The following is a 24,254-nucleotide window of genomic DNA, read 5'->3' as shown; positions in this document are numbered from 1 at the left end:
CAACTTTCATGTTTTGAGCTTTTTTTGATTCTGGGTTGATTCTCAGCAGGGGTTCCCTTTCTCTTGATGCCAGAGAAGCCGCGAGGGAAGAGTAAGGCAGCGAGAGTGTGGCTTCATATTTATATGTTTGTGAGAGTGTAATTACAAAGCCCAGCAGTTGATTCTGAAGAGGCTAGTGTGAATGTAAAATTAATATCTATGCTCATTTGTGCTCATTCGCACACGCTTACATGCTCATTTAGCAAATGTCTCGCCTCTTGTGACTGCGATCTTTAACGCAGCAGAGACTGAATATGTTTTGGACCCTTTTGTTGTACGTGTACTCTGTGATCTGCCTTTAAACAAGCAGTGGTTTGGTCCACAAGTAACAAGTACAAATTCAAGATCTAAGCGGGAGGAGATTCCCCAGACATTACATTCGACCACTCCCAGATCATTAACATGTTCTTTATTTGAGCTTTCTTTACAAAAAGAGCAAGTTTCATGGCTTACACAAACCTCTTGGACGCCCAATTTCAAAATAAAGAGAATGTTCAAGGGGTTAATAAAGCTTTTTTTTCATAACCTGATCAGGATCTGGTTGAAAATCAGAGTTTCTAATATGTGGCAATCTTGTTCACAAACAGGCTGTTGGTGGGTTACAGTTGGAAGTCTTACCAAAAACATCAGAGCTAGAAAGCTATAAATGCTTAGATCCATCTCAGCTGCAACACGTAACCTGGCTGTGTGGCACAGGTGTTGAAAATATGCTATGCTTCTTATGTGGTCAAATAAAGATTCTCATGTTTGCGTGTGTGTGTTCTTACCGTTTACACAGATCTCATATGGTGAACACAGCTCGTTCTCAAACAGGCAACCTGTTTGGAGAGAAACAAAATGACAACCAACTGGTTAGTAGGCTGACACATAACCTGCTCACACAGACATTTATATACTGTCATGAAATAAATAATATACATGCACAGTATAAGTAATCAGAGGGAGAGGGTAAGGTGTAGAGTTTGTATTATGGGTGTAAATTAATCCAGGTGTGTCCTCAGTCTGATGAGGCTGACTGTTAGTGTGACCAAAGCGACTATCTCTCTTATAGGAGTACTTCACCCCCAAAATCATCATTTGTACATCAGATCCTCACCCTGCGATGGAATGAATAGGTGGGGAAAACTTTGCATTCCTCAAGGATGAAAGAAGAAAACAGAGAAAATTCTTGATAAATTAAAGTAAACAAGGCTGCGTTTATCAACAGCAAAATCATATCAAAAGCTCTGTTTACAGCAGAGTGAAACGTATCTATGCTTTCTTCAAAGCCAGACTCGTCTGAGAGTTTGTCAACAGATGTTTTGATATAATTTTGCTGTTGTTAAATGCGGACCCCTGTGACTTCAATTCATCAGGATTTTCTCTGCTTTTGGATTCTTCGTTCTGCCGACTGGTAGTCTTGCCACCAGGCAATCAGAGATCTCGGCATTCTGATAGTCTGGTAACACTCCTTTCTAAAGTGTGTGGTGGTGCTGTGGCCATGCTGCCTGCTCTCTCCGGTTTTATGCCAGGCTCGGCTCCTTTCAAAGACTCCTTGCAAAGCACTCCTCCGGGTTTTTTCGGACCTAATTGTATTGCTGAGTTTTGCACAGAAGCGACCGGATCTTTGCTCTCAAACCACAAAAAAATGTCACAACAGTCTCCTTCAGTACATTATTCTGTGCTTTCTTTTGATTTTCACATTGGCTAGTCATCCTGTTTAATTTGTCTTCTGATTAAATCGGAACCGCTGAAACAAGTTGTAGGAAGCCTCTGCAAGTAATTGGTTGCTGGCAGACACTCTGTGCTGCAATAAAATGGTTAATCAGCAGTGCCGTGCACTGTAGAGCCGATGCGCTGCTGGTTCTGCTGGCCTGAATAGAATATAATGTCTACTGTTGTGTGCAGCATTTATAGACTGAGCTGAGTTGTGATGCGCGGGTCGACCCGTAAGCAGCGGGACCCGCGGGACCCGCAAATGGACCTGCGGGCCAGGCAGCAGTGATTGTCTGTTAAATCGGTCTGTAAATGATATTTTGACATTATTGGCTATTACTGTCATGGCATCCGAATGTATTGATGCGTTTAGCAGGTGACAGTCCGCGGCCGTTTTCAAAACACATTAGTGTCACGCACTCAAAAATAAACTTGTTGAAACTTTAAACAATAATGTATTGTACAAAACGGGGGAAACAAACCAGTTCCATAATTCATATTAAATTCAAAAGATAACAAAAAAACAGCTACAAGTTAGAGGGAATAGTGATAAAGCAGGGTCCAACATTAACGGTTGCCCGAATGCCCGGGGCAAGTAAAAATAGCTGGCGGGCCAGCAGACCCTACGCAGACATTCCCGATCGGGCAAGCAGCACCGACTTGGACACACACACACACATACCGGACAGCCTCTCAGTCCTTACTCGCTAACGTTAGCTCATGTACAACACAGGTACCACACAGAAACTTTTGCAAAGGGTCATAATGTGCTTCTAGTGACTGTTAAATCGCCAGCAAAAGATGTTTTAAAAGCGGACACGAAGAACAGAGCGATAGATAAGAACAGCATGCTGCCTGCTCTCATCTGAGAAGACAGACAGTTCACTCTGCTCTGTCGCCAGGAAAAAACTGGGAGGCAAAGATCCTCTCTGAGGAAGAGGGCTCACTTTGCTGCAGGGTTCACCAAAACGATTTTTGTTTTTTTTTTTCTTTTAATAAATTGAACACACATTAAAGAACATACAAGATCCTGTAGAGAATTAATACATATAATACAATACAATAAACATTGTCAAATTAAATGAAGGAAGAGGATTTTTTTAAAGGCAAATTAAATATTGGGGATTTATGTAAAAATATACATAGAGACATATAAATAATTATATAATTAAAGATATGTAGGCTATGTTAGGTGAATACTCCTGTCAGTGACCCTGACCACTGGCACTGGCAAAAGAACTGGAGTTGGTTCCTGGACGCTGCACTGCGGCTGCCCACTGCTCCCAGTGTATACAGTAGGATGGGTCAAATGCAGAGGTCAAATTTTGTTTCAATGTATGTTATGTGCTGAGAAAGGACAATAAAGAATTTTCTTCTAATAATAATTTCTTAATAACTAGGAGATAACAACAGAATAAAGAGATTTCAAAGACTTAAAAAATAAGGGACATGAATCAAAACAGCAAGAAACAAGACATATCCCCAGTCATGCACACCCAATTTTAAAAACTCAGGACTGTTTTTCAACACATATATTGTTTTGTCTTCATTCAATGTAGTTAGCACATATTGTTATTGCGCCATTGGTTTTGGCCTTGGTGCCCCACATTTCAGCCGTGATGCCCCAATAAATTTGGATTTATCAAAGGCCACAAAAAATGATTAATTCCAGGCCTGTAATCGTATATTTCCTCTCCTGTTTCTGTCCTCGGAGGGGCCAGTTGCAGTGTGCTGCTTTTTTATGTGCTGCTGCCTCCATTGGCTGAGCGTCTCTGCTGACGTAAGATATAAGTCATGAGCAAAAATATGTACCACACAGCCAGAAAAAGAACCTCTTAGGCAGGGCAAGTAAGAATTTAGATGGGGCAAGTAGATTTGAGAAGTACTTGCCCGGCAGGGCAAGTAGAAACCTTAACGTTGGACCCTGTAAAGTGGTAAAACTTGGCATTGATCCACAGCCTCAGACGGATGCGCTCAAGTGTGCCGTGCACAGGCTCCGTTGGTAGGTGATACTATATTTTCACATTTTTAACAATGCAATTTAATTGATAACCCACATTTACCAACAACAAAAAGACTAAATTTAGCACCAAAAAAATGTAAATAAATAATAATAAAAAAAATAAAAAATAAGTAAATAAAACGAAAACGAATATCGAATACCAAATTTTCATAGAAACGAATATTCAAATATCCGATTATTTGGGTACAGCCCTAGCTCAGTCCACAAGATTGTGGAAATGAAGGACTTACAGCAACTTTGTTTGAAACTTTTAACGCAGTCGGACTGTGTTTATGAGCACAAGAGTTCAGGGAGCCACCGAAGGACCCCCCTGCAGATTTACTACATCTGCAACGTAGGGAGTTTTTTTAATCTCTGAAATTGTATCCGCCCATCTAAACACAAAATCAGGGAGAAAGACATCAGTCTTTAGTTAAGCAAAGCGTCTAAAGACTGACTTGTGAGTCTACCCGACAGGAGACCATGAAGAACTAAGTTTTCTTTACCAACTCAACATAACATGGGATGAGTCAATAATATACAAATAGTCATTTAGGGGTGAAGTATTCCTTTAAATGTGTGCTCTGTGGATTATCAGAGTAACTGGGACACTGTTTCTAAAAAGACTCATTAATGTTTAAGTTTTAAAAAATGAGTACATCAAACACAAATTCAGTTGTCCTCTATATTTGGGTGGAGGCCATAATCTCAAAGACAAATATCTTAAAACCTGGATGAACAAAAATCCAGCTGTACGGCAAAATGCCATAGAGGTGAGTGAGAACACATCATTAGGTTAAACCAACACTTTAAACATAACCCCAATCCTTATGTTAAAGAAAATGTGTTTTTACCCCGTGACATAGTTTTGACCCTTCTATTCTAAGACTTAATATTTATATTTATCTATGTTAAAGCCCAATAAGACATCTCTTGTGAACAGTAAATCCTTGCATTTATCCCGAGTTAACACTAGAATTAGGCGGAACTGGCTCCTTCAGTGCTCCTCCAGGAGAGGAGAGGAGAGGAGAGGAGAGGAGAGAGCCATATTTTATTCTGTTCCACTTACAGGAGATCTGGCAGCGTATAACACGTCTTCACACTCTGTCTGTCTGCCACTCCATGGCACAAACACACACAGTACTACACACTGTTTAACAGACATTTCTGGACCTGCAGTACATTTAGGGAATGGGAATGACTGTTTGTCCCAGGGGTTTATAGCGTATGTACCTGTAGCATCAATACATAAATTTATTGATGATGCATTCATAACACCTGGGGAGTATCTCTGGTTTGCCCACTTTGGTTACCAGCTATCCAGAAAATCTGAAAAAAAAAAAAGCTTATCACACTGCATTACAGAGACAAAAGCTCTGCTGAAGAATAAGAGAAACAGAAAACAATTACTACAAACAGGTGCAAGCCATCTGCAATGTGTGCTACCAGCAGCTGCTACACAATAAAAGCCCTCCAGCGCAAAGAACTGTTAATGTCTGATTGTGGCTCTTGATGAAGGTCGCAGGGGTTAGCCTGAGTTCAACTGAGCCTAAACATTTATCTTAATTTCCTTATGCTACTACTACTACACCTATATCTGCTACACTAACTCTACGACCACTACTACATCTTCTGCAAGACTACCGCTACATCTACTAATCTGCTTCAACTACTTCTACGACTCATATGACTAATACTACTGCTACTTCTACTCTGACTAGTACATCTACCAACACTAAAACTACTAATCATATTTAATTCATCTATTGATGTTCTTGTGCTTCTACTACTTCTACTAAGACTTGAAGAAGAAGAAGAAGAAGAAGAAGAAGAAGAAGAAGGAGAATTACTTTACTAAACCCAGTGTAAAATTAGTAGTAGTATTTTCTCAGTGCCCAAGAGGTGAATTTGCACCTAATCCAGCAGCTGTACTTCCACTACATATAGTAATCTTTTATCACTTCTACCTCTCACTTCTCCTAAAACTACTACTATCTACTCAAACTAGTTCTTTGAAGTGATACCGGTACTGGTGCCTGGAATTGTGGTACTCGTACCCAAAGAAACCTCTTTTCTGTATACTATACTCTGAACTTCACATTTGTTCTTTATTTAGAACATATTAATTTTTTCTCTGGGTTGACATGTTGCCCTGGCCAGCTTTACATTTCACATTACAAATATTGCAATGAAGGAGCCCACTAGTTCACCTGGTAGCACGGGTAGCCCATGTACAAAAGACTATGACCTTGCCACAGTGGTCGTGGCTTCAATTCCAATCCTTGCCCCCTGCTGCATGTCATCCCCTCTTCTTCATGCTAGACTTTCCTATCTAGTAAAGGCAAAAAATGCCAAAAAACAATCTTTGAAAAAAGGAAAAAACAAATATTGCAGTGAGCATTGTCTGCATTACCATACTTTGTACCGCTTTCGGCCCTCCGTGTCAAGACAACAAGCATATCAGATGTGTTTTTTACTCGCACATCTTACGCAAACAATATGCTCTCTCATGTTAATCTTTGCATGCATGCAGCTCTCTGTACCGACTCCATGCAGACTTGCATCTCAGTTCTCACTGACATAGCCACGACCTAAAGCGTTTATTTACATATCAAGTCCATTTTTTCAATGATAGACACATAAACACTACGTTGATGCCCAATAGAACTAAGATCACAACTACTACTACTTAACTGCTACTGCTAAGGTAAGCTACTACTTATACTACTGCCTGTGCTACCACTGTTATGGCTATTACTGAAATCACCACTATGTCTAATGCTATTAGGCAACTACTATTACAGCTACCACCTCTACTGTACCAATATTTGACTTCTGTTTGTATACTAGTACTACAACTACTTTGATACTCTCAGAAGTACTTCCATATTACTACAAGGACTGCGACAACTGATGCCTTTTTTAACACTTCTGGCATAAATAAATGATCAGTTTAAGATGTTTATCTAGCTAAACATGTAAATACTTATAATAACAATCAATTGCATTCATAACACACACACACACACACACACACACACACACACACACACACACACACTAGGGAAATTCTCCAGGGACTGTAACAGGCAGGGAGCCAGAGCATCAGCTCACACTGACAAAACAACGGGATGCTGTAACCATGGCAACACTTGTTTTTCACTGAGTGTCTCTTTACCTTACAGGGATCAAAGAGTGGCAGCGATTGGCGCCCCTCATCTCTCTCCCATCATCACCCTCCACATGGAACACTGTGAGCTTCTGTTTGTGGTGTCATAAGTTTTTTTCTCCAGTGAAGCGTTTGAAAAACATACATTCTCTATATGTTCAAAAACACATTCGCATCTGGGAGTCAACAACAAAGACTGCTTATACACAGAGAAACTCAAATAGAACAAATTGCAGGAACCTCAGCATCAGCAGTTTGTCTACAGCAGGGTAGAGCTCATTATTCATCCACCTCTGCCGCTCAGATTCCTCCAGCCGATGACTTTTCTGTTGAAAACATGCTTCTGAGGCCTTTGGGAGGTGATCACACCCACAGTACTGCTTCCTTTTCTTTGGTCTGAACAACAGATGGCCGTATGTTTTTCTGTACTGACAACTGCACAACATTTTTACACAAAAGTAAACAAAGTAGGCCTCTCATTTCTAGCTGAAAACTGTCCACTTTGATGGCTGAACTTATGACAGTCACTAGTAGATTTTATCAGCTGTAGCAAGCTGACGAATCCTAACAAGGTCATTCCAAGGGTCCTATGTTCCCCAGCGTTATATAGCACATAATGAGAACCTTAAAAAGATCTTCCCCTGTTCTGTATTCACTTAATATGACATGGACTATGGTAAGGGTAGGGGACTATATCCATGACTGACTAATTTGAAATTACACTTGACTTGGCCTCAATAGTAAGTGCTCTACCCGGTGAGATACCGGTGCAGCCGAATAATTACTATTTTTGTATTGAGAAGAACTCCCAAACATATGTCAGCCCTAAATGTCAAACAATAACTCAACCAATTAATGAATCAATTAAAAGAGAGAAATAAAGAAAGATTTTTAAAAAAGGAGAAAACAATTATTAAGTATTTTAGGGTTAAGAAATCAATAGTACTCAACCATTGCCATTTCTAAACAGGTTAAGATAAGAAAAGAGGTCAAGGGTCAGGGTTGTTAATTTATGAAACATTTTATTTTGAAACTGGTAGGAGGTAGGAATGTAGCAATGAGCTGAGGAGAGGAGATTTTTTTAATGGTTAACCATAAATCGATTAACTGCTGAGAATATTTTTGACCAGTTACAGTTGTATATTAATTTTGCTATTCTTCAGTTTACTGCACTAAGCATCATCTTGGGTCTGGTGGGAACAAGCTAGTGGGGCTGCGTATTTGCCAATGCCATCCCAACCCTTAAGTGTTGCTTTGGTAAAACTGTGCCCATCCCTCGGTCTCCCCCAAGGTCACCCACCATGAGTAAGTGTCTCAAAATTGAGCCACAACCCCCCTTTAGCATTGTTAGCTCCATTAGCACAGTTAGCATTGTCAGCACAGGCAGTGATGCTAACATGGTTACCAGTGCTAAAGGGGTTTTGTGGCTCAAAATGAAGCCACTTACTCATCAGGGCTACATGGGGGAGCAGCAACACCATTCCAGTTGCGTCACTGGCGGTAATCATGAATGAGCAGCGCCGCTAGCTAGCGCCCAGAATTCATACATGTTATTCCTATGGTTTATGACACTCCAAAAATATTAGTAAGCATTAACATCTCTCTCAAAATAAAAAAGAGTCCTAAAAGTCAAGTTTGTGATGTCACAGGGTATTAAGTCATAAAGAACTTTACGTTTTCTTCTTCTTAAAAATTAACCAGTTAATAAGGGGTTAATGGGCGTTGGCCTATCAAAGGCAAATCAACCAAAACTGAGATCCATAATTGGAATATAAAATTGGAATTATAATAACAGAATAGATTATAAAACTCAGGACCGTAGATACACTCCCACACGAACTCCATGATATGGTTGAAAACTCCATCTCAAGCTAAAAATTTTAATGCTTAAGACATGTTTTAGAATTACAAAAAAAAAAGAAAAAAACATGTAAAAGGATCCTAAATATGCTCAATTAAAAAACAGTATCCTCAGCAGATGAAGATTCATATAGGGGACATGTTGCCTAAAATAAATACACTTGTATTGCAGTATACAATACAATTGTTAGCTTTTGTACTACAGTATAGGCCTACATTACAACATGATACAATACGATACGACACGACACGACACGACACGACACGATACGATGCGATACAGTAGGGTACGGTATGGTACGTATTGCTGCCTTACAGTAACAGAAGAAATGAAGCATGAAATCATGAAAACATACTACACACAGTATTAGACCTGAAAATGCACTTAAAATATAATTTACTCTCACATTACTAGCATAACTTAATTATTTGGAAAAGCAAAAGCTCCTCACATCAGACATATACTGTCATCATAGCAGGGAAAGTGCAGGTGTTATACATCAACAATATGTCCTGTTATAAGGTGGAACCAATCTTACTTGTGTTTTACAGTTTGTCTGATTCTCTTGGATTCTTTCAGAAATTCTCTTTTTTTACATTTTCATACTTGCTATTATTTTCTGCCTCCGAAGTTTAAATTGACAAACAAATCCAAATAAAACAGGAAAAGCTAAAAGTTAGCATTAATCGCCCCAAACTTGGCTTGTTGTGAACACACTCAGACTCCTGCCTCCAACCAAAATAAACAGCAGCCACTTTCACCTTTGAGATCTGAATGTGTTTTCCAGCTTTGAGCTACATCTCACAATGTATCATCATTTCTTTTTACCCAGGATGCAGTTCGTCTCTAACGAAGACATATCAGAGTGAAGTCATTTGCTGTAAGCCTGTGTCATGTTTGCTGGATATTCATTATGTTTCTGTTTTGGCGTAATTAAAAGGAGAGCCACCCGAGGCTGTATTTGTTTACATCTCTGTGGAAAAGACACAGTAATCACAGTAGTTTTCCAGCAGACACGCTCTTGTTAAAAGCAGAAACATGTAACACAGAAACGCTGTTTACTGAGAGTCAGAGCTTCATTACAGCAGCTTTGGGGCACTCAAGCAGCGTTTGGGCCGATTTCTCCAAAACAGCATAATAAGAGCAAAAATATGCAAGCAAGAGAAACAATACACAGAGGCTTATGACTGAAAGGGAATTATAACATTTTAAAACAAAATGCTGTGCACATACTTTGGCAGAAAATGTTCCCTGACACTCAATATTTAATAAGATGAAGAAGAAAAACATGACGTTACATCTAATAAAATGAAAATGCTCTCTAAGTGAAGCGATCAAAGCAGCAGATGAATTCAATTAGAATTACGTTTATTTTTATGCAGGAATTATTTTGTCAGCTTGTGTGGAAATTTGAAATAAGTCCTTTAATGGAGTAGAATTGTTATGTTTAATAGATTTTATCAGGTTATGTTTTTATATTAATTGCACTTCTATCATTTGTTTTACTGTCCATATAGGATTTTTTAAGGACACCTTTTTTGTGCACAAAGCCCCAAAATAAAAGTTTTTAAAATACTAGAAATTAAAGTTACACATGAACAAACATGGTAAGTTTAATTTTTACTGTTTAATTATGGAGTCGTAGGCTGTTATTCAAGGTTGAGGATGCCATCTCCAATAAGACAACGATAACAAACGCCACTTTTGGTCAGAGTAACTATGTATATAAAGATGAGAATGATTATTATAAATGTATTAGATCATAAACTATTCATTCTAATGAAGTTAAAGGTGCCAAAGTGGAGCCAAAGTCTTTAAAAACTTTACTGTGACCCCAAAAATGATCAAGAGACATGCTGTTAAGAGGATTTAAGGAAGAATAATTAAGATAAGTAAAGAGGTATGACGTTTTTTCCCATTTCACTTCCAGATTAAGAGCTTTCTCCAGTCAGTTAGAAGTGGAGGATACGGAGGATGGCTCTGCTTGCTACTTTTGGACATTTGCTGCCACCCTGAGTTTTTCTGTGCTCTGCTTTCATCACTCCACAGCAGCAGAGTGTGAAATAGGTTGCAGTATTACACTGAGGACCAACGCCAAGCCGACGATGCAGGAGGAACGGAATTTCAATCAGCTTCACCCTGTGAGCAAAGAGAAGCGTCCAGGCTGTGGCCTTTAATGCCTCCTGGCAGGGCTATTACAAGCTGCGCTCGCTGACAAAAACGGCACTACATTTCCCAGGATGCCATCTGTCTGTTTGCATCAGACACCTGCTGCTCCAGAGGAAGAGGGCCAATGCTACACTCAGAGTGGTCACCTTGAAAAATAAAGCCAGTAAGTCAATTGACCATATAAACTTTTGGGTGTATTCGTCCATGTTTAGATGAACTTGAAAATAAGAAATTACCTATGCTGTAATCATATTATTATACTCTATCAAAACTCAAAATACAATTTCATGTCTGTTTTCAAAGTGTTAAAAGAAGAACACCATCAAAATATATAGTAAAATGCATTTGTAACGTCCACATGCTGTCACTTTTTTCACCAAATGTTTGAAAATGTCAGAAAAAAACTTCAGTATGTCACTATATCACTATATGAACAAGGCCAGAGCTTCTGACTTTACCATTAGTGATTATACAGAAGTGAATGGTATAAAGATGTATCCTTACAGAGATATACTACAAGGAACATTTCCACATCATCAAATCCTTTAGAGCTAAAGAGAATTCAAACTAGGCAAAACAACAAATCCGAGGATTTTATATCATTGTATAGCTTTCCATAGTTTCTTTATCTATTTAAATCCAAAAAGTAAAAAAAAAAGCATGTATGTTTAAGTGTCAAACTGCTTTCCCCCCAGGCCAACATTCCAAAACTCACATAATAACACAAATAAACTTAACGATTGGGGCAGTGGATAGACCAGCAACTCCTGTGTGCTGTACGGTAAAATTACTGTTTTTGTCAATGGAGTCTGGTGGCTTTGAAAATGTGTGCATAGAAAACAGCTTCAGTTCCCTGTCAGAAAGGGCTGTCTGACAGCAAGGTAAAGTGGTAATAATAATCTCAATATAGTGTCCACTTAAACTGATATTGATTTGGTTTTATGTGGTCCCTCTTTAGGTTGCTATAATACCTTCTGCTGCAGCCCCCATCTACAGCCACCAAACTCTTTTGACAGAAACAATAATTTTACCTTGCAGAACGAGTTACTGATCTACCGCTACCTCTGAACTGGAAGCGTGCCAACTGCTATTTACTGTAGGTAATACACTATGGATCTATAAGTGTGTTTATACAGTACAAATGCAGTATATTATATAATATTCAACCTCAATGTGTCTTCACCTGCTTAAACAAAGGTTTAATATTAATAAAATAGCACCATCCTACACTTCCAAGCTCAAATCTTTCAGGCTAACAGCGTGTGTGAGGGTTGAGAGAGGGGTGGGCATCACCGCTGTAACATATGTCACTACTTTTTGTTAATAGCTAGGTGGGAGTTTTCATTTGAGACACGAAAAAGAGCACAGTTGGACCTGGCTTTTCAACTTTGATATAGCATCCAGGACTGGCTCCAGATGATGACAGATGATGAATCATTCTTCAACAAGGCATTCTATAATGTCACCTGAGAAGTAATCCTACCAAATACCGTACTAATAATATGCAAGTCAATGGCCTTGGAAGTAGCGCTAGCTTACTAATACTACTGTCGGCAGAAAGCTAGTTTGCCATTCATTTCCTTAACTTCTGCTTTTGCATTTTTGGTTTTGGAACAGAGGGCTGCAGGGATGACAGTTCTTTGTTGGCCAACATGGAAGTTACCATTGGTCCAGTTCCCTCAACAAAAAGCTGATGGGATTATTTCATTAAATTTTGGATTGTTGTTCAAAATAAACTCTGTGGCAGACAAAAGTGAATCATACTTACTGATGCTTATTCAGCAAGATATCTTAACAAATGAAAACCACTTCTGTGATGTGTAAATGCATTAACCAGAAGTAAAAAGCCAACATTAGACTACAAATGAACCACAAAAAGGTCCCATGACTTCAGCATTGTCACCACGAGGCTGTAAAGCCTTGTTTAGAGTATTTACTGACAGATTTTATTTAGTCAAATAAAATGTGAAAATCTCTTAAGCTTGTGTTAACCACCGACCTTATTTCATGCATCTAATCAAAAACTCATTTAAAAAATCCCATTGACTTGACAAGATGAGGGAACTAGAGTGCAAAAATGCTAACTCATTTCTAGGTTTTAGGACTCATTCTCTCACCACTCTATGGAGACTCAACTCTCCAAACAGTACCATATGGTGCTGATGATACTTTGGCATTATTATTATTTATATTACTGTGCTATTTTGTGCATATCTATCGTGTTATTTTGTTTTTGGCTGCCTTTTTATTATCTGGCTAAAGACAACATATTTTTTCAATTGATCAATGAGTATCTTCATCAAACAAATTTTGCTTTTGTTCCCCATGCATACCTAGTTATGGTTGCTAAGTTCTGATTGGCTGATCACAGTTTGGGATTCCAGTTAACAGTCAATCAATCTATTTATATAGTAAGATTTAAAGTTATGTTTGACTCTTGGCTTCGGCCCCTCTCTCCGTCTCATTGTATGACAGAGGAGTGGCCTTACAACAAATGACTTGCATCATTTTCCTTCAGCACTCAGCTCTAACCTTCTTGACCACACAATGTTATCTCTGTTGGCTTGTTTACATCTCTGGATGTTGATAACAAGTCGGGGTCGCGAATAAAGGAAAAGGACCAGGCCTTTTAAAAGCTTTTGCTTTCTTTGTAGTTTTATTTTTAGCTCATCTAAAGGCTGAGTTGCATTCGGGTTTTTCCCATGGCTGATCAGAAAAGGGCTAATTGGCTGTCCATGTGTTGTCCATCTATATGTCACTTGTTTTATGTAGCGTACCATGCCTTCAGTGTGTCCACTGTTTTTAAAATGACGGGCAATCCAATTTGTTTGGGGCTGAGCTCAGAGAAATGATCAATCACGACAACACAGACAAACACAAAAGGAAGGATTTGGAAGCGAAGGCAGCATTTGATCATTTTTATTTTGTTGCAGTATAGCGGGGAAATCCATTTCTCAATTAGGAGGTGTGCGCAAAACAGCCCAGCTTAAATTGGCGGTAATCTCTCTTTGTCTTCCCCTCCTCTGTCCCCTGCAGCGACAACACAACTGCCTCCATCACCTCCTCCCTCATCCTTTTCATCCCTTTTCCTCTCATCCTCCTCTCTTCCTCTCTTCCACTGATTGTTCAAAGCCGCGGCATTGATCCATCCATCTGCTCGAATGAAGCAGCAGTGCTTTGTATTCAGAGCTCTCTTTTACTGTAGCTCTCACATGCTGGCTGCCTTCATTATGCACTGAGTGGACTGTATAGGCTGTGTATAGACAGTCCAAGTCCCATTTTTTATGGGGAAATCTCTTGTAGTTCTGTGTTGCTTTCTACAAAAGTTTCTAATTACATGTTGTGGGCATAAATTGCGTGAACATTATTTGTCATTTCCATGCGATATAACTTCAAAAGATTTCGGTGAAGCTTGAATAACACTTTTGCTTGACAAAATATATACTTAAATACCAACATTTTGACCTTGAAAATACACTTAATTTGAAGGTAAAACAGGAACTGAGTGCACTTAGACAATGGTAATAACCCCTCATCGGTCTAAGTGAGTTGGATGGTATTGCAAGTAAAAATGAAAAGCAGGATGAGGACATTTCAAGAGCGGTACTGACTAAGTGCATAACTCAAGTACTATGCAAAATTTAGAGCATATGAGTTGTCTGGACACTCTGAACATGGAAGTGGCTGAGCTGGCGGCTAGCAGCTACATCCATAAACAGTACTAAACGACGGCAAAATCGCTAACAGAGCTGACGGTATTAACCAGGGGGAGGCGCTACACTTCCACAATGACGCCTTCCCTATATCAGTGGTAACCACAATATGAGCACAATGCAAAGTGGCAGCGATGAGTAAGCCAATGGGATACACACAAACACCAACATGCTTGTGTGGCCGGGCTGGGTACCACAACAAACCACAGAAAAGTTCGGATTACAACACACGCTTAGGCTGTGTGACTTCAGTCTCTGCTCAGGATGCCTTTACTCCACTATGTCTTCACACAGCTAACAGGGGTTTGCTGCTGTATTGATGCTCACATACAGAACCTGTACGTCCAATTTGTGATACTTGTATTTTTTCAGTTACTTTATGTCACGCATTTTAGAGGGAAATGTATTTTTACTCAACTACATTTATTTGGTAACTTAAGGTACTTTGCTGATCCCTGGGGGGAATTCACAACCTAGCCAGCAGATCAGAAAGTAGGGATGCGCGCAATGAGTCATCTAAACAATTAAACTTCTGCCCCTTAGTCGACTAGTCTCAATTAAAATTTTCATTTAGTCGACAGGGAAATTAGTCACCAGGAACATCCCTAACAAACACCTGCCAAAATATTTAAAACCACTTCTGTGGTAGTTACCTCTATAATAAGTGTCACCAGGACCACATTTGCCATTAATACACATGCACACAAACTCACACAGTGAAAGCAATGCCTGCAGTTGCGACATTGTCATGGCCAGTAACAATATACATTCATATTGCATATTTCAGCTATTACTTATTTATACAATTCTTGTATTTCACCACATTCATAGATCCATAGTCAGTGTATTACCCACAGCAGATGGTGGTTGGCATGCTCCCAGTTTGGAAAAGCAGACAGGAGCTATGGGCCACAGAGGCTAAGCAATGTACTGCTCTGGATGCCACGTTAGTTTGGTTCTGAAAGTCACACAATAACACAAATAAACTAAATAGCCATAGGCCAACAAATCCTTGTGTAATGTGAGGTAAAATTATTGTTTTTGTCAAAGGAGTCTGGTGGCTGTGGACATGGGCAGCAGCAAAATGTATTTTAGCCACCTAAAAAGCTTACACAATATTTTTTTAATATTTAAACCTCTTTCCCTTGCCATCAGACAGCCCTTTCCAACAGGGAACTGAGGCTGTTATATCGCACTCTTTGTTGCAATAGCACGAAGCACAATAAACCCTGAAGGGCCAAACAGACACATTTCACTGAGATAAACGCTCAGAACAGATGTGGTTTCACGTGTGCAGTGAGAAGAAACCAGAACAGGAGGAGATATCAATCAACACAGCCAGACACAGCAGCCTGCAGCAGGTAGGAACAAAGCAGAAGTGACAGGCCTTTCATCACACTTTCAGTTTCTGCACTCAATAAGCATCGATCAAGATTGATCCATTTATTGATTCATCTGAAGTCAGTGCAGCCAAATGATCAATAAAGCAAACACCAGTTTAGTTACAGCTACGCTTCACCACAGGATGATGGCATGTGTTTTTTTTTTTAATGTCCTGAATAATCTTCAGCTTTCACACAGATCCTCTCACAGCAGGAGCACCAGGGAAGATCCCCTTTACTCATAATATGATTTCCATCATCACAGCAAAATCCAAGCTGGGGTTTTCCGTAAGTAAAATGAAGGCTTGGTTGCTGGAAATGCTTCAATAGTGTAAGCAAGATACCTGAGTTTCAGCACTGATATCAAACCGACTTTCTATATGTAACCAAAAAAGCCAAATGCTTGTTGGTTCAGTGTTGTCCAAACACAACAAGAACTCCAATGGCAATTTGTAAAATTAAGATTTTAAGAATAGGTGAACAGGACTACAAATGTGACCAGACCAAGGATGAGATGGCTTCAGGAAACAGTTCAAATCCTATTTTTTCAAGTGTTTCTATACAGCATTTTCTGTTTTAGTTGGGAAACAAAAATCTCTCTTCTATGTGTTTATGGCTTTTCTTACAGATTAGATGCCCGGTAAACCCTCGGGAGAGGGAACTTATTGTATAAAAGAACCATTTCAAATTCCACCATAAAAAAGGTGGAATCTAATTGGACTGATATTTGCAATCGATGATTGCTTCAACAACAACATGCCCTGTAGTTAAATGCTATATTATTTCAGCATCTGTTCTTTTAACTAAGTTTACTTGATTGCTCTTGTCAATATCAACCCACACTCTGCAGCACTGTAATATCTCCTAGAAAGAGTGAAAGAGTGTCATACAGTTGAAAGAAGACCTTTAAGGGCTGCCCCCATACAGTTAACCAAATGTTAGTCGACCAGAAAGGTTATTAGTTGGCAAGATTTCATTGATTGCTTAGCCACAAAAAAAAAAAAAAAAAAAAAAAACAAGCTTGAAACTCTATTAGGAGCTGCGCCTTGTCAAAAATAATTTAATAAATAAAACCTATGTGACTGGACCATGTGGGAATTTAATTTGAAAGGACAGACAAGGGAAGTGGCCATGCTCAGCAGTCAGACAGGAGTCAGGTTAATTTACAGGGCTGGTACCTGCGGTTATTACACAGGCTAGTTAATAACATGTCGGGCAGGAAATCCAAAGTGTCGGATCATTTTGAGAAGGTGAAGGACGAACCCAAGGTGATATGTAAACTCAACTTCATTCGTTGACTACAAACATGACGTATCATCTGAAACATGTAAGTAGCTACATTACATAGCCACTTAGTATGGAGCTACATTAGGGTCAAATGTTTTGTACTTGAAAAAATAAAATTTGAAACTGAAAATTCATGTGTTGATCTTGAATTTTGAAAAATACAACAATGTATTCAAAATAAAAATAAGTATGAAACATTTTTTCAGGTTAAATATAATTTTGATTCACTCTGGTAATTCTTTTGAATGAATAATTTTTTTTTCACTTTTCACTTCCATATGTATTTTAACATTTTAGGTCTAAATTATGGCAGATTTTGCAGTTCAACAGCCACATTTTAAGTGCTGATATGTCTGATTTCCATATAGCACTGTGAACGCAGTGTAGTGTCCGTTTTGCTTGCGATGATGGCGTCCGGTCGGTCGGGTCAGTCTGCTGGAGCCCATACATCCAGCACACAGGTGAGAAATGTTAACTAAGCTTTGGGAAATCATAACAAGTATTAAGGGGTCGTTTTTGTGACAACATACATTTTCACAGCTCCATCGTCACGGCCCTGTTGATGCTTCCTCATCCAGACGTGTCCCCTGGATGAAACCTTTGAGCCTGGAGAAAAGGAAACAATCCTAAAACACCTCCCTACTCACCTGGTGTCACAAAAATCACCTGGAGCCAGGTCAGGTGAGTAGGGAGGTGTTTTAGGATTGTTTCCTTTTCCCCAAGCTCAAAGGTTTCATCCAGGGGACACGTTTATTGGATGAGGAAGCATCAACAGGGCCGTGATGATGGAGCTGTGAACAATAACACTTTCCAACTCTGACAAATTTGCCACTTAAAAGACGTCACAAAAAAAAAATGTATGTTGTCACAAAAACGACCCCTTAATACTTGTTATGATTTCCCAAAGCTTAGTTAACATTTCTCACCTGTGTGCTGGATGTATGGGCTCCAGCAGACTGACCCAACCGACCGGACGCCATCATCGCAAGCAAAACGGACACTACGCTGCGTTCACAGTACTATATGGAAATCGGACATATCAAAAAAATGTGGCTGTTGAACTGCAAAATCTGGCATAATTTATCGCTCTTATACAGCAATTGGTGCTCAGTACTGTCTAAAACAGATTTCTAAATGGAAGTTTGTCACTGGCATCAATTTTTACACTGCCAATCACATGAATATGGTGTATATAAGTGCTGAGTCAGAATTTTTTTAGTTCCTACGTTCCCTGAAGGCACTGTCACTCATGATTCCACACCCCTCTCAGTTGATGCCACGCCCCCCATGCCACATCAGGGTCAAAAGTCTGAAACTCAAAAAACAGATTTGAAAGTGAAAAAAAAAAAGATCTGAAAGTGAAAAAAAGATTTGAAAGTGTAAAAAATAAGATCTGAATCTGAAAAAATAAAACATGCAACTGAAAAAAATAAGACCTCAAATGTTAAAATACATATGGAAGTGAAAAGTGAAAATAAATTATTCATTCAAAAGAATTACCAGAGTGAATCAAAATTATATTTAACCTGAAAAAATGTTTCATACACTTATTTTTATTTTGAATACAATGTTGTATTTTTCAAAATTCAAGATCAACACATGAATTTTCAGTTTAAAATTTTATTTTTTCAAGTACAAAACATTTGACCCTAATGTAGCTCCATAACTTAGCACAATCATTACTGCTTTGCCGACATCGTCATTAACAGGAGGCTCGCTCAGTGTTAGCAATGGTACTTTGTGGTACCATTGTGTTGTCCTGCCCAAAATATATAATTTAATAATTAAATTAATATCGTAAACATGCGGGCGAGTAGTCGACTAATGTAAGCGTAGTTTTCTGAATGCAATATTACAGTATTAATTTCAAACCTTGACATCGTAATGACAAATGTGAGTCCCATCGACTAAACAATAACTATCTAAAGAACAGCCCACAAAACTTGTTTGAAATCTGCCACTGTATACCTTTTTCAAATTTACTGACACAAAAATGCTTCATTCACACACAATACCCTCATCCAGATCAATATTACATGATTTATCTTACATGGAAAATTGATGGCTTTTAAAATGACATTAAACTGTAAATGTCGAGTTGTGAATCTTGATACATGATGCCCCTGGGCCAGGCATTTGATTCAGGAAAAAAAAAGCAGTTAAAATGATGGGATCTATAACTAGAGTTTGAATCAGACTGCTCCTCTGTCCATCTCCTGTGTCCACATGTATCACAGAGCACTTACAGTAAAGCACCTCAGCAGCTCCGCAGCCCTGCCCCGACCCTACCAACCAATCATCATGGATAAAATGTTAATGAGCGTTGCCATGGCTACGGTCACACCAGGCAAACCAGTGGTGACCTTCTCCCGGTCCACGTTAATGATTAGGAGACCTGAGCTGAACGCAGTGTGCAGTTCAAATCCCAGGAGGGGAAAATCTGGCTCACAGAGAGGCTTTACAATGAAAACACACTGGGACAAGTGCAATAAACGTAAATCACTGTATGTATGGACAAACAGCTGATGAGCCCAGACAGAGAGACAATAGATCAGCAACTGACAGTCACTTATCACATAGAAATGGTATTCAAAAAGTGCTTTTATACATAATATAATCTTCTCAGTTTTCACAATTTCATTATTATTCCAACCTCACACTTACATGTAAAAATCTCCACCATCTAGCTTCACCCATTTTCAACACTTTGAACTAACACCTGAAGTACATCAGAAGGAAACTGTAGAACTAGAACTAGGCACAAACATCTGGGATTCCCTACCTGCCAGCTCAAGGCAAATTTAGGATTTTAAAACCTTTTCTACAACAATCAAGTCCTGGTTAAAACTTTACCAGAACTGCAATCATGACACCAACAAATCATTATTTGTGTACTTGAGTTAATGTTTTAAATGTTTTGCATTGTGTTTTGTTAGTTTCATTAGTCAGTTTAAATTAGGCATGTCAATGGTTAACCTTTAATCGGTTACGGCTGAGAATATTTTTGACCAGTAACACGAGTCGGTCTATAGCTTAATTTTGCTTCTCTTCACTCATGCCACTCATTCGGTGATTATTGCTAGCAACATCGTCCCTTCCCAATGGCGTTGCTGCCAAAACAAAGTGGCCACCATCTGATCTCCCTGTGGATGTGGTCTCCCCCTACGTAATTCTAGTGACCTTTAGCATTGTTAACTATGTTCACTGTTAGCTCTGTTAGCACCATTAGCAGTGTCGGCACAGCTAGTGATGCTAACATACTTTAGTTTACAACACTAAAGGGGTTGTGCAACTCAAAATGAATGAATGCCAGGGATGGTTGTTCTTGTTTTTGATTACTATATGCACCGATTTTAAGAGTTTAAACTGTAACATGCAATTCTAATGATCACTTGGAATATCAGTGCCCATCAAGGGACTGGTGTTGGAAATAAGCTCCAGCTATATGCATGTGTACAATACGTCAGACACTGCTTCTACAACTGTTAATGTTTCTATGTACTTGCTCCTTATAAATAAATTATCAAGTTAAACTATATTAAAAGTTAGGTTTTCTTGTAAATAAATAAAGCTTACATTAAAGGTTTCTTACAAAATACAACAGCACACAGACACATTTAATGTAGCGACTAGTTGGTGAAAATAATAGAGCATTTAGCTGGTGAAATGATTTCTCTCAGGAGTTGGTAGAGACCAAAAACAGAGCTAAAAGACAATAAATATTGGACTTATATTCACTAGGTGGGCACAACATGAGTCTAGATGAATGATCATGATATCCTGTTACTGCTGGATGTAGAAATAAGCAACTGTTTGCTAACAACTTACAAGGTGATTATACATCAGTGTTACTGTTGTTTCAGCTGCCCCCAAGTGGCCAGATAAATCAGTTAATGCAGGTGTACCATAACTGGATGTTAGCAGTCTTCTTCCCTGCCTTTGTTGGCGTATCGGACAGTTTTGGGCATGTTACTGCCACCGGCTGCTGATCAGCAGAATAGCATGAAACTAACACTGTGGCCAAAAGGCTTTATTCCGATTCAGCAAGCTTAATAAACTAGTATTAAATACTTTTAGATACAGTATAGTTTAAATAGGACTTAAGTTGTTCAGTATGAAATCAACTCCGAGAACTTTTTTGTATTTTCTTTCTTGTTCGCTGCTAAAATATGCTTGGCTTAGAAGCCAAATACGAAACAAAGTATTAAAAAAGATTTAATATTTGTGCTATCAGCAAAAGGGGGACATATTGCATTTTTCAGCACCACCTTTATTCAGCTTAATCCTATTTGCATCAGAATAGGCCGTTACCATAAGCCACTGCTAGCTCCGCAGGTTTAGTCCAACAGATGGTGACACCTATAGCAGGTAGGCTAAACTGGAGGCTTCTGGCTGTTTATATGCAGTATTGCATATTTGCATTACAGTAAATACCACAGAAGGATAAGGCTCTTAATAAGCTATTAAGCAGAAAACATAAAAAACTGTTCATGAAAAATGGAAAAATGCCATGAAATGTCAAAACTGTACAATAAACTAAAATACCCTGTGGGGTTATTACAGGATGAGTATAAAATGTATTCATTAAATCATATAAATAAATAGCAGCACAGGTACATAAACCTATTATAGGATATAGAGTATAAATAAATAAAGTATAAGTGTATAAATGGAGGCTGAGAGCTGCAGCTCAGTGCTCTCTGTTGTTTTGCTGCTCGTCTCCTCAGCTGAGTCTGTCCTGTGGCTGCCATACTCTCTGTATGCTGGTTATGTAATCTGAAGGAGAGAGGAGGAGGAGGGTCTGGACACACACACACACACACACACACACACACACACACACACACACACACACAACACCAGCTTCTTCCTGCTCGTCCTCCTCTCACCATCTTCTACAACACATCTCTACATCAGTCATCCTGCAGGCTGCGAATCTCAGATCAGTGAGGGAATACAGTATTTGATATCAGCTATTTATAAACTCTGTGCATGAGAAAAATGTATGTCTCCAGTCCATACACACACACACACACACACACCTTTATATTTCTTAGATTTCCGATCAATAGCTGTTTCTGTCAGGACGACAGAGCTAGAAATATGAGCGTGTATGTAAAAGCTTGTTTTTCATTGCTTTGCACTGATGTTATCACTGATGGTTGTTGGCTGTTGTTGTTGTTTACAGGCCAGTGTACACAGACCCCAAACAACCTATTTTTATCTATTTAATTTTTTTTTAATATTCAAAACTGTTATTTTTTATTCTATTCTATTAATATATTTCTCCCTACACATACTTATATTGTATATTTTATTGATTTTATATATCTATTGAATACTTTCATGAATTATTTTCCAATAATTCAAATTTCTGTTATGCATTTATTTATTTTTAATATTCTAATAGTTTGCTTGCACTCTGCAAATTCTAAATGTTATTTTGTACAGGTCATTTATATGTTTATTTAAATATATTATTTGCTCTATATGTTATTATTGGCATTCCTGAATTACTTTACATAACTAATTACTGACTGTAATCTTTTTTTTAACTTTTTTATTTGCACTATTTTTTTTTTAAATATTACCTATTAGAATATTTTTTACTGTGTAATTTACATATTTTATTTTGAATATTAATTATACTGTATTCATTTTTCTTTTATGTATATATGTTTTAATCCTGAAGTATTTCAAATAGTCTGATTTTTTTTTAATATTATTTTATTTTAATTAAAAGTTTATTTTAATTTTTTGTTACTATGTAATTTATGTGATTTTTTTTTTAGTTTTGTTATCATGAATGCATAATTTTTCTAAACTTTTTTTTTTTGATTGTATTTTTAGGATTTGTTGTATTACTTTTTTATTTCTAATAATTTTTCAAATTAAATTATTGTCACAGATGGCACTGACAACTAGATAAGAGCCTCCTTAATATAATAATGGCTAATTTTCCTGATAAGCTCCTTCCTGCAGTTCACCGACTTGTTTACCGACTCGCAGCGTCTCCTCGGTGAGCAGCAGAGTTTACGTTGCTCTAATATTATTTCTACATAACAATATTCCTGTGTGGACTTTGTTTTATTTGCAGTGGATCTTTGTGCTGAAATATTACAGGATCACCGTGTTTGTTTTTCCTGGGCTCAGGTGAAGCTGCAGTGAAGCAGTCTGCCGGTCCTTGGCAGCCCCGCTGATACAATATTGACACAGATCAGAAACAGAAATAGTCTCCTCCGGTCTGTCTGCAAAATGGCTGTGAGGAGCTCTCTACAACACCGGAGACGCTACGGATGCAGCTCATCAAGAAAATAATCAACCGTTAATTCACTCACCGAATCTCCTGTCAGCAGAAGCGGGGAAGCAGCTCAGGGAAGCGAGGAAGAGGAGGAGGAGGCGGCGGTGGAGGAAGGAAAAAGCCAAAGGAACCATGTCTCTTCTCCTGGGTTTATTCTCTCAGGTGTTAAAAGGCCATTTTCTTCCAGCGAGGTTTGCTTCGTCTTCCTTCCCGTTCAGAGTGGCTCCTCCGCGGCTGGAGGAGCAGAGGAGAGCCGGGACACACGGACGGCGGATGGATGTTGGAGGAGAGGAGAGGAGAGAGGATGCAGGGCGTTCCTGCTGCTGCTGGAGGCTCGAGCTCTCTCAGCGTCAGCGCACGTGCAGATAGACGCGAGACTTCCGGTACGGCATTTTAAAATAAAAGTCTGAAACTATATTAAGCGTCACAATTTATGAAGAAATGAGATGCAAAATTGTAAAAATCTAAGTGGAAGAGGGTACAGAACTACAGTAACAACCACAAAGGACTTCAAAAGTAAATTGTATAAACAAATAATAACCCAATCCAACATAAATCAGCCAACAGTCCTACTTTTAAGAAAATTTATATTTGTGTTTACACTTCATTCCGTCAATCTGAGAATTTTTTAAAAAT

General features: G+C 38.6%; 1 protein-coding gene across 1 annotated transcript in view; it reads right to left on the bottom strand.

Annotated features, from left to right (window-relative positions):
* The window catches only part of LOC125902109 (receptor-type tyrosine-protein phosphatase N2-like), a 294,836-nt gene extending 270,864 nt beyond the window's left edge, over positions 1-23,972 (bottom strand). Inside the window, exons 1-2 of the mRNA XM_049598248.1 lie at positions 23,656-23,972; positions 807-857 (exon numbers count right to left, since the gene is read on the bottom strand). Coding sequence (XP_049454205.1) covers positions 807-857; positions 23,656-23,752 — 148 coding nt within the window. The 5' untranslated portion in view covers positions 23,753-23,972. The remainder of the gene's footprint in view (positions 1-806; positions 858-23,655) is intronic.
* Between the last annotated feature and the right edge of the window lie 282 nt (positions 23,973-24,254).

This window comes from Epinephelus fuscoguttatus, linkage group LG15, assembly GCF_011397635.1.
Source record: "Epinephelus fuscoguttatus linkage group LG15, E.fuscoguttatus.final_Chr_v1".
Taxonomy (NCBI): Eukaryota; Metazoa; Chordata; class Actinopteri; order Perciformes; family Serranidae; genus Epinephelus; species Epinephelus fuscoguttatus.
The sequence above is the reverse complement of the archived record's forward strand: the minus strand, read 5'-3'. Positions and strand labels throughout refer to the sequence as shown.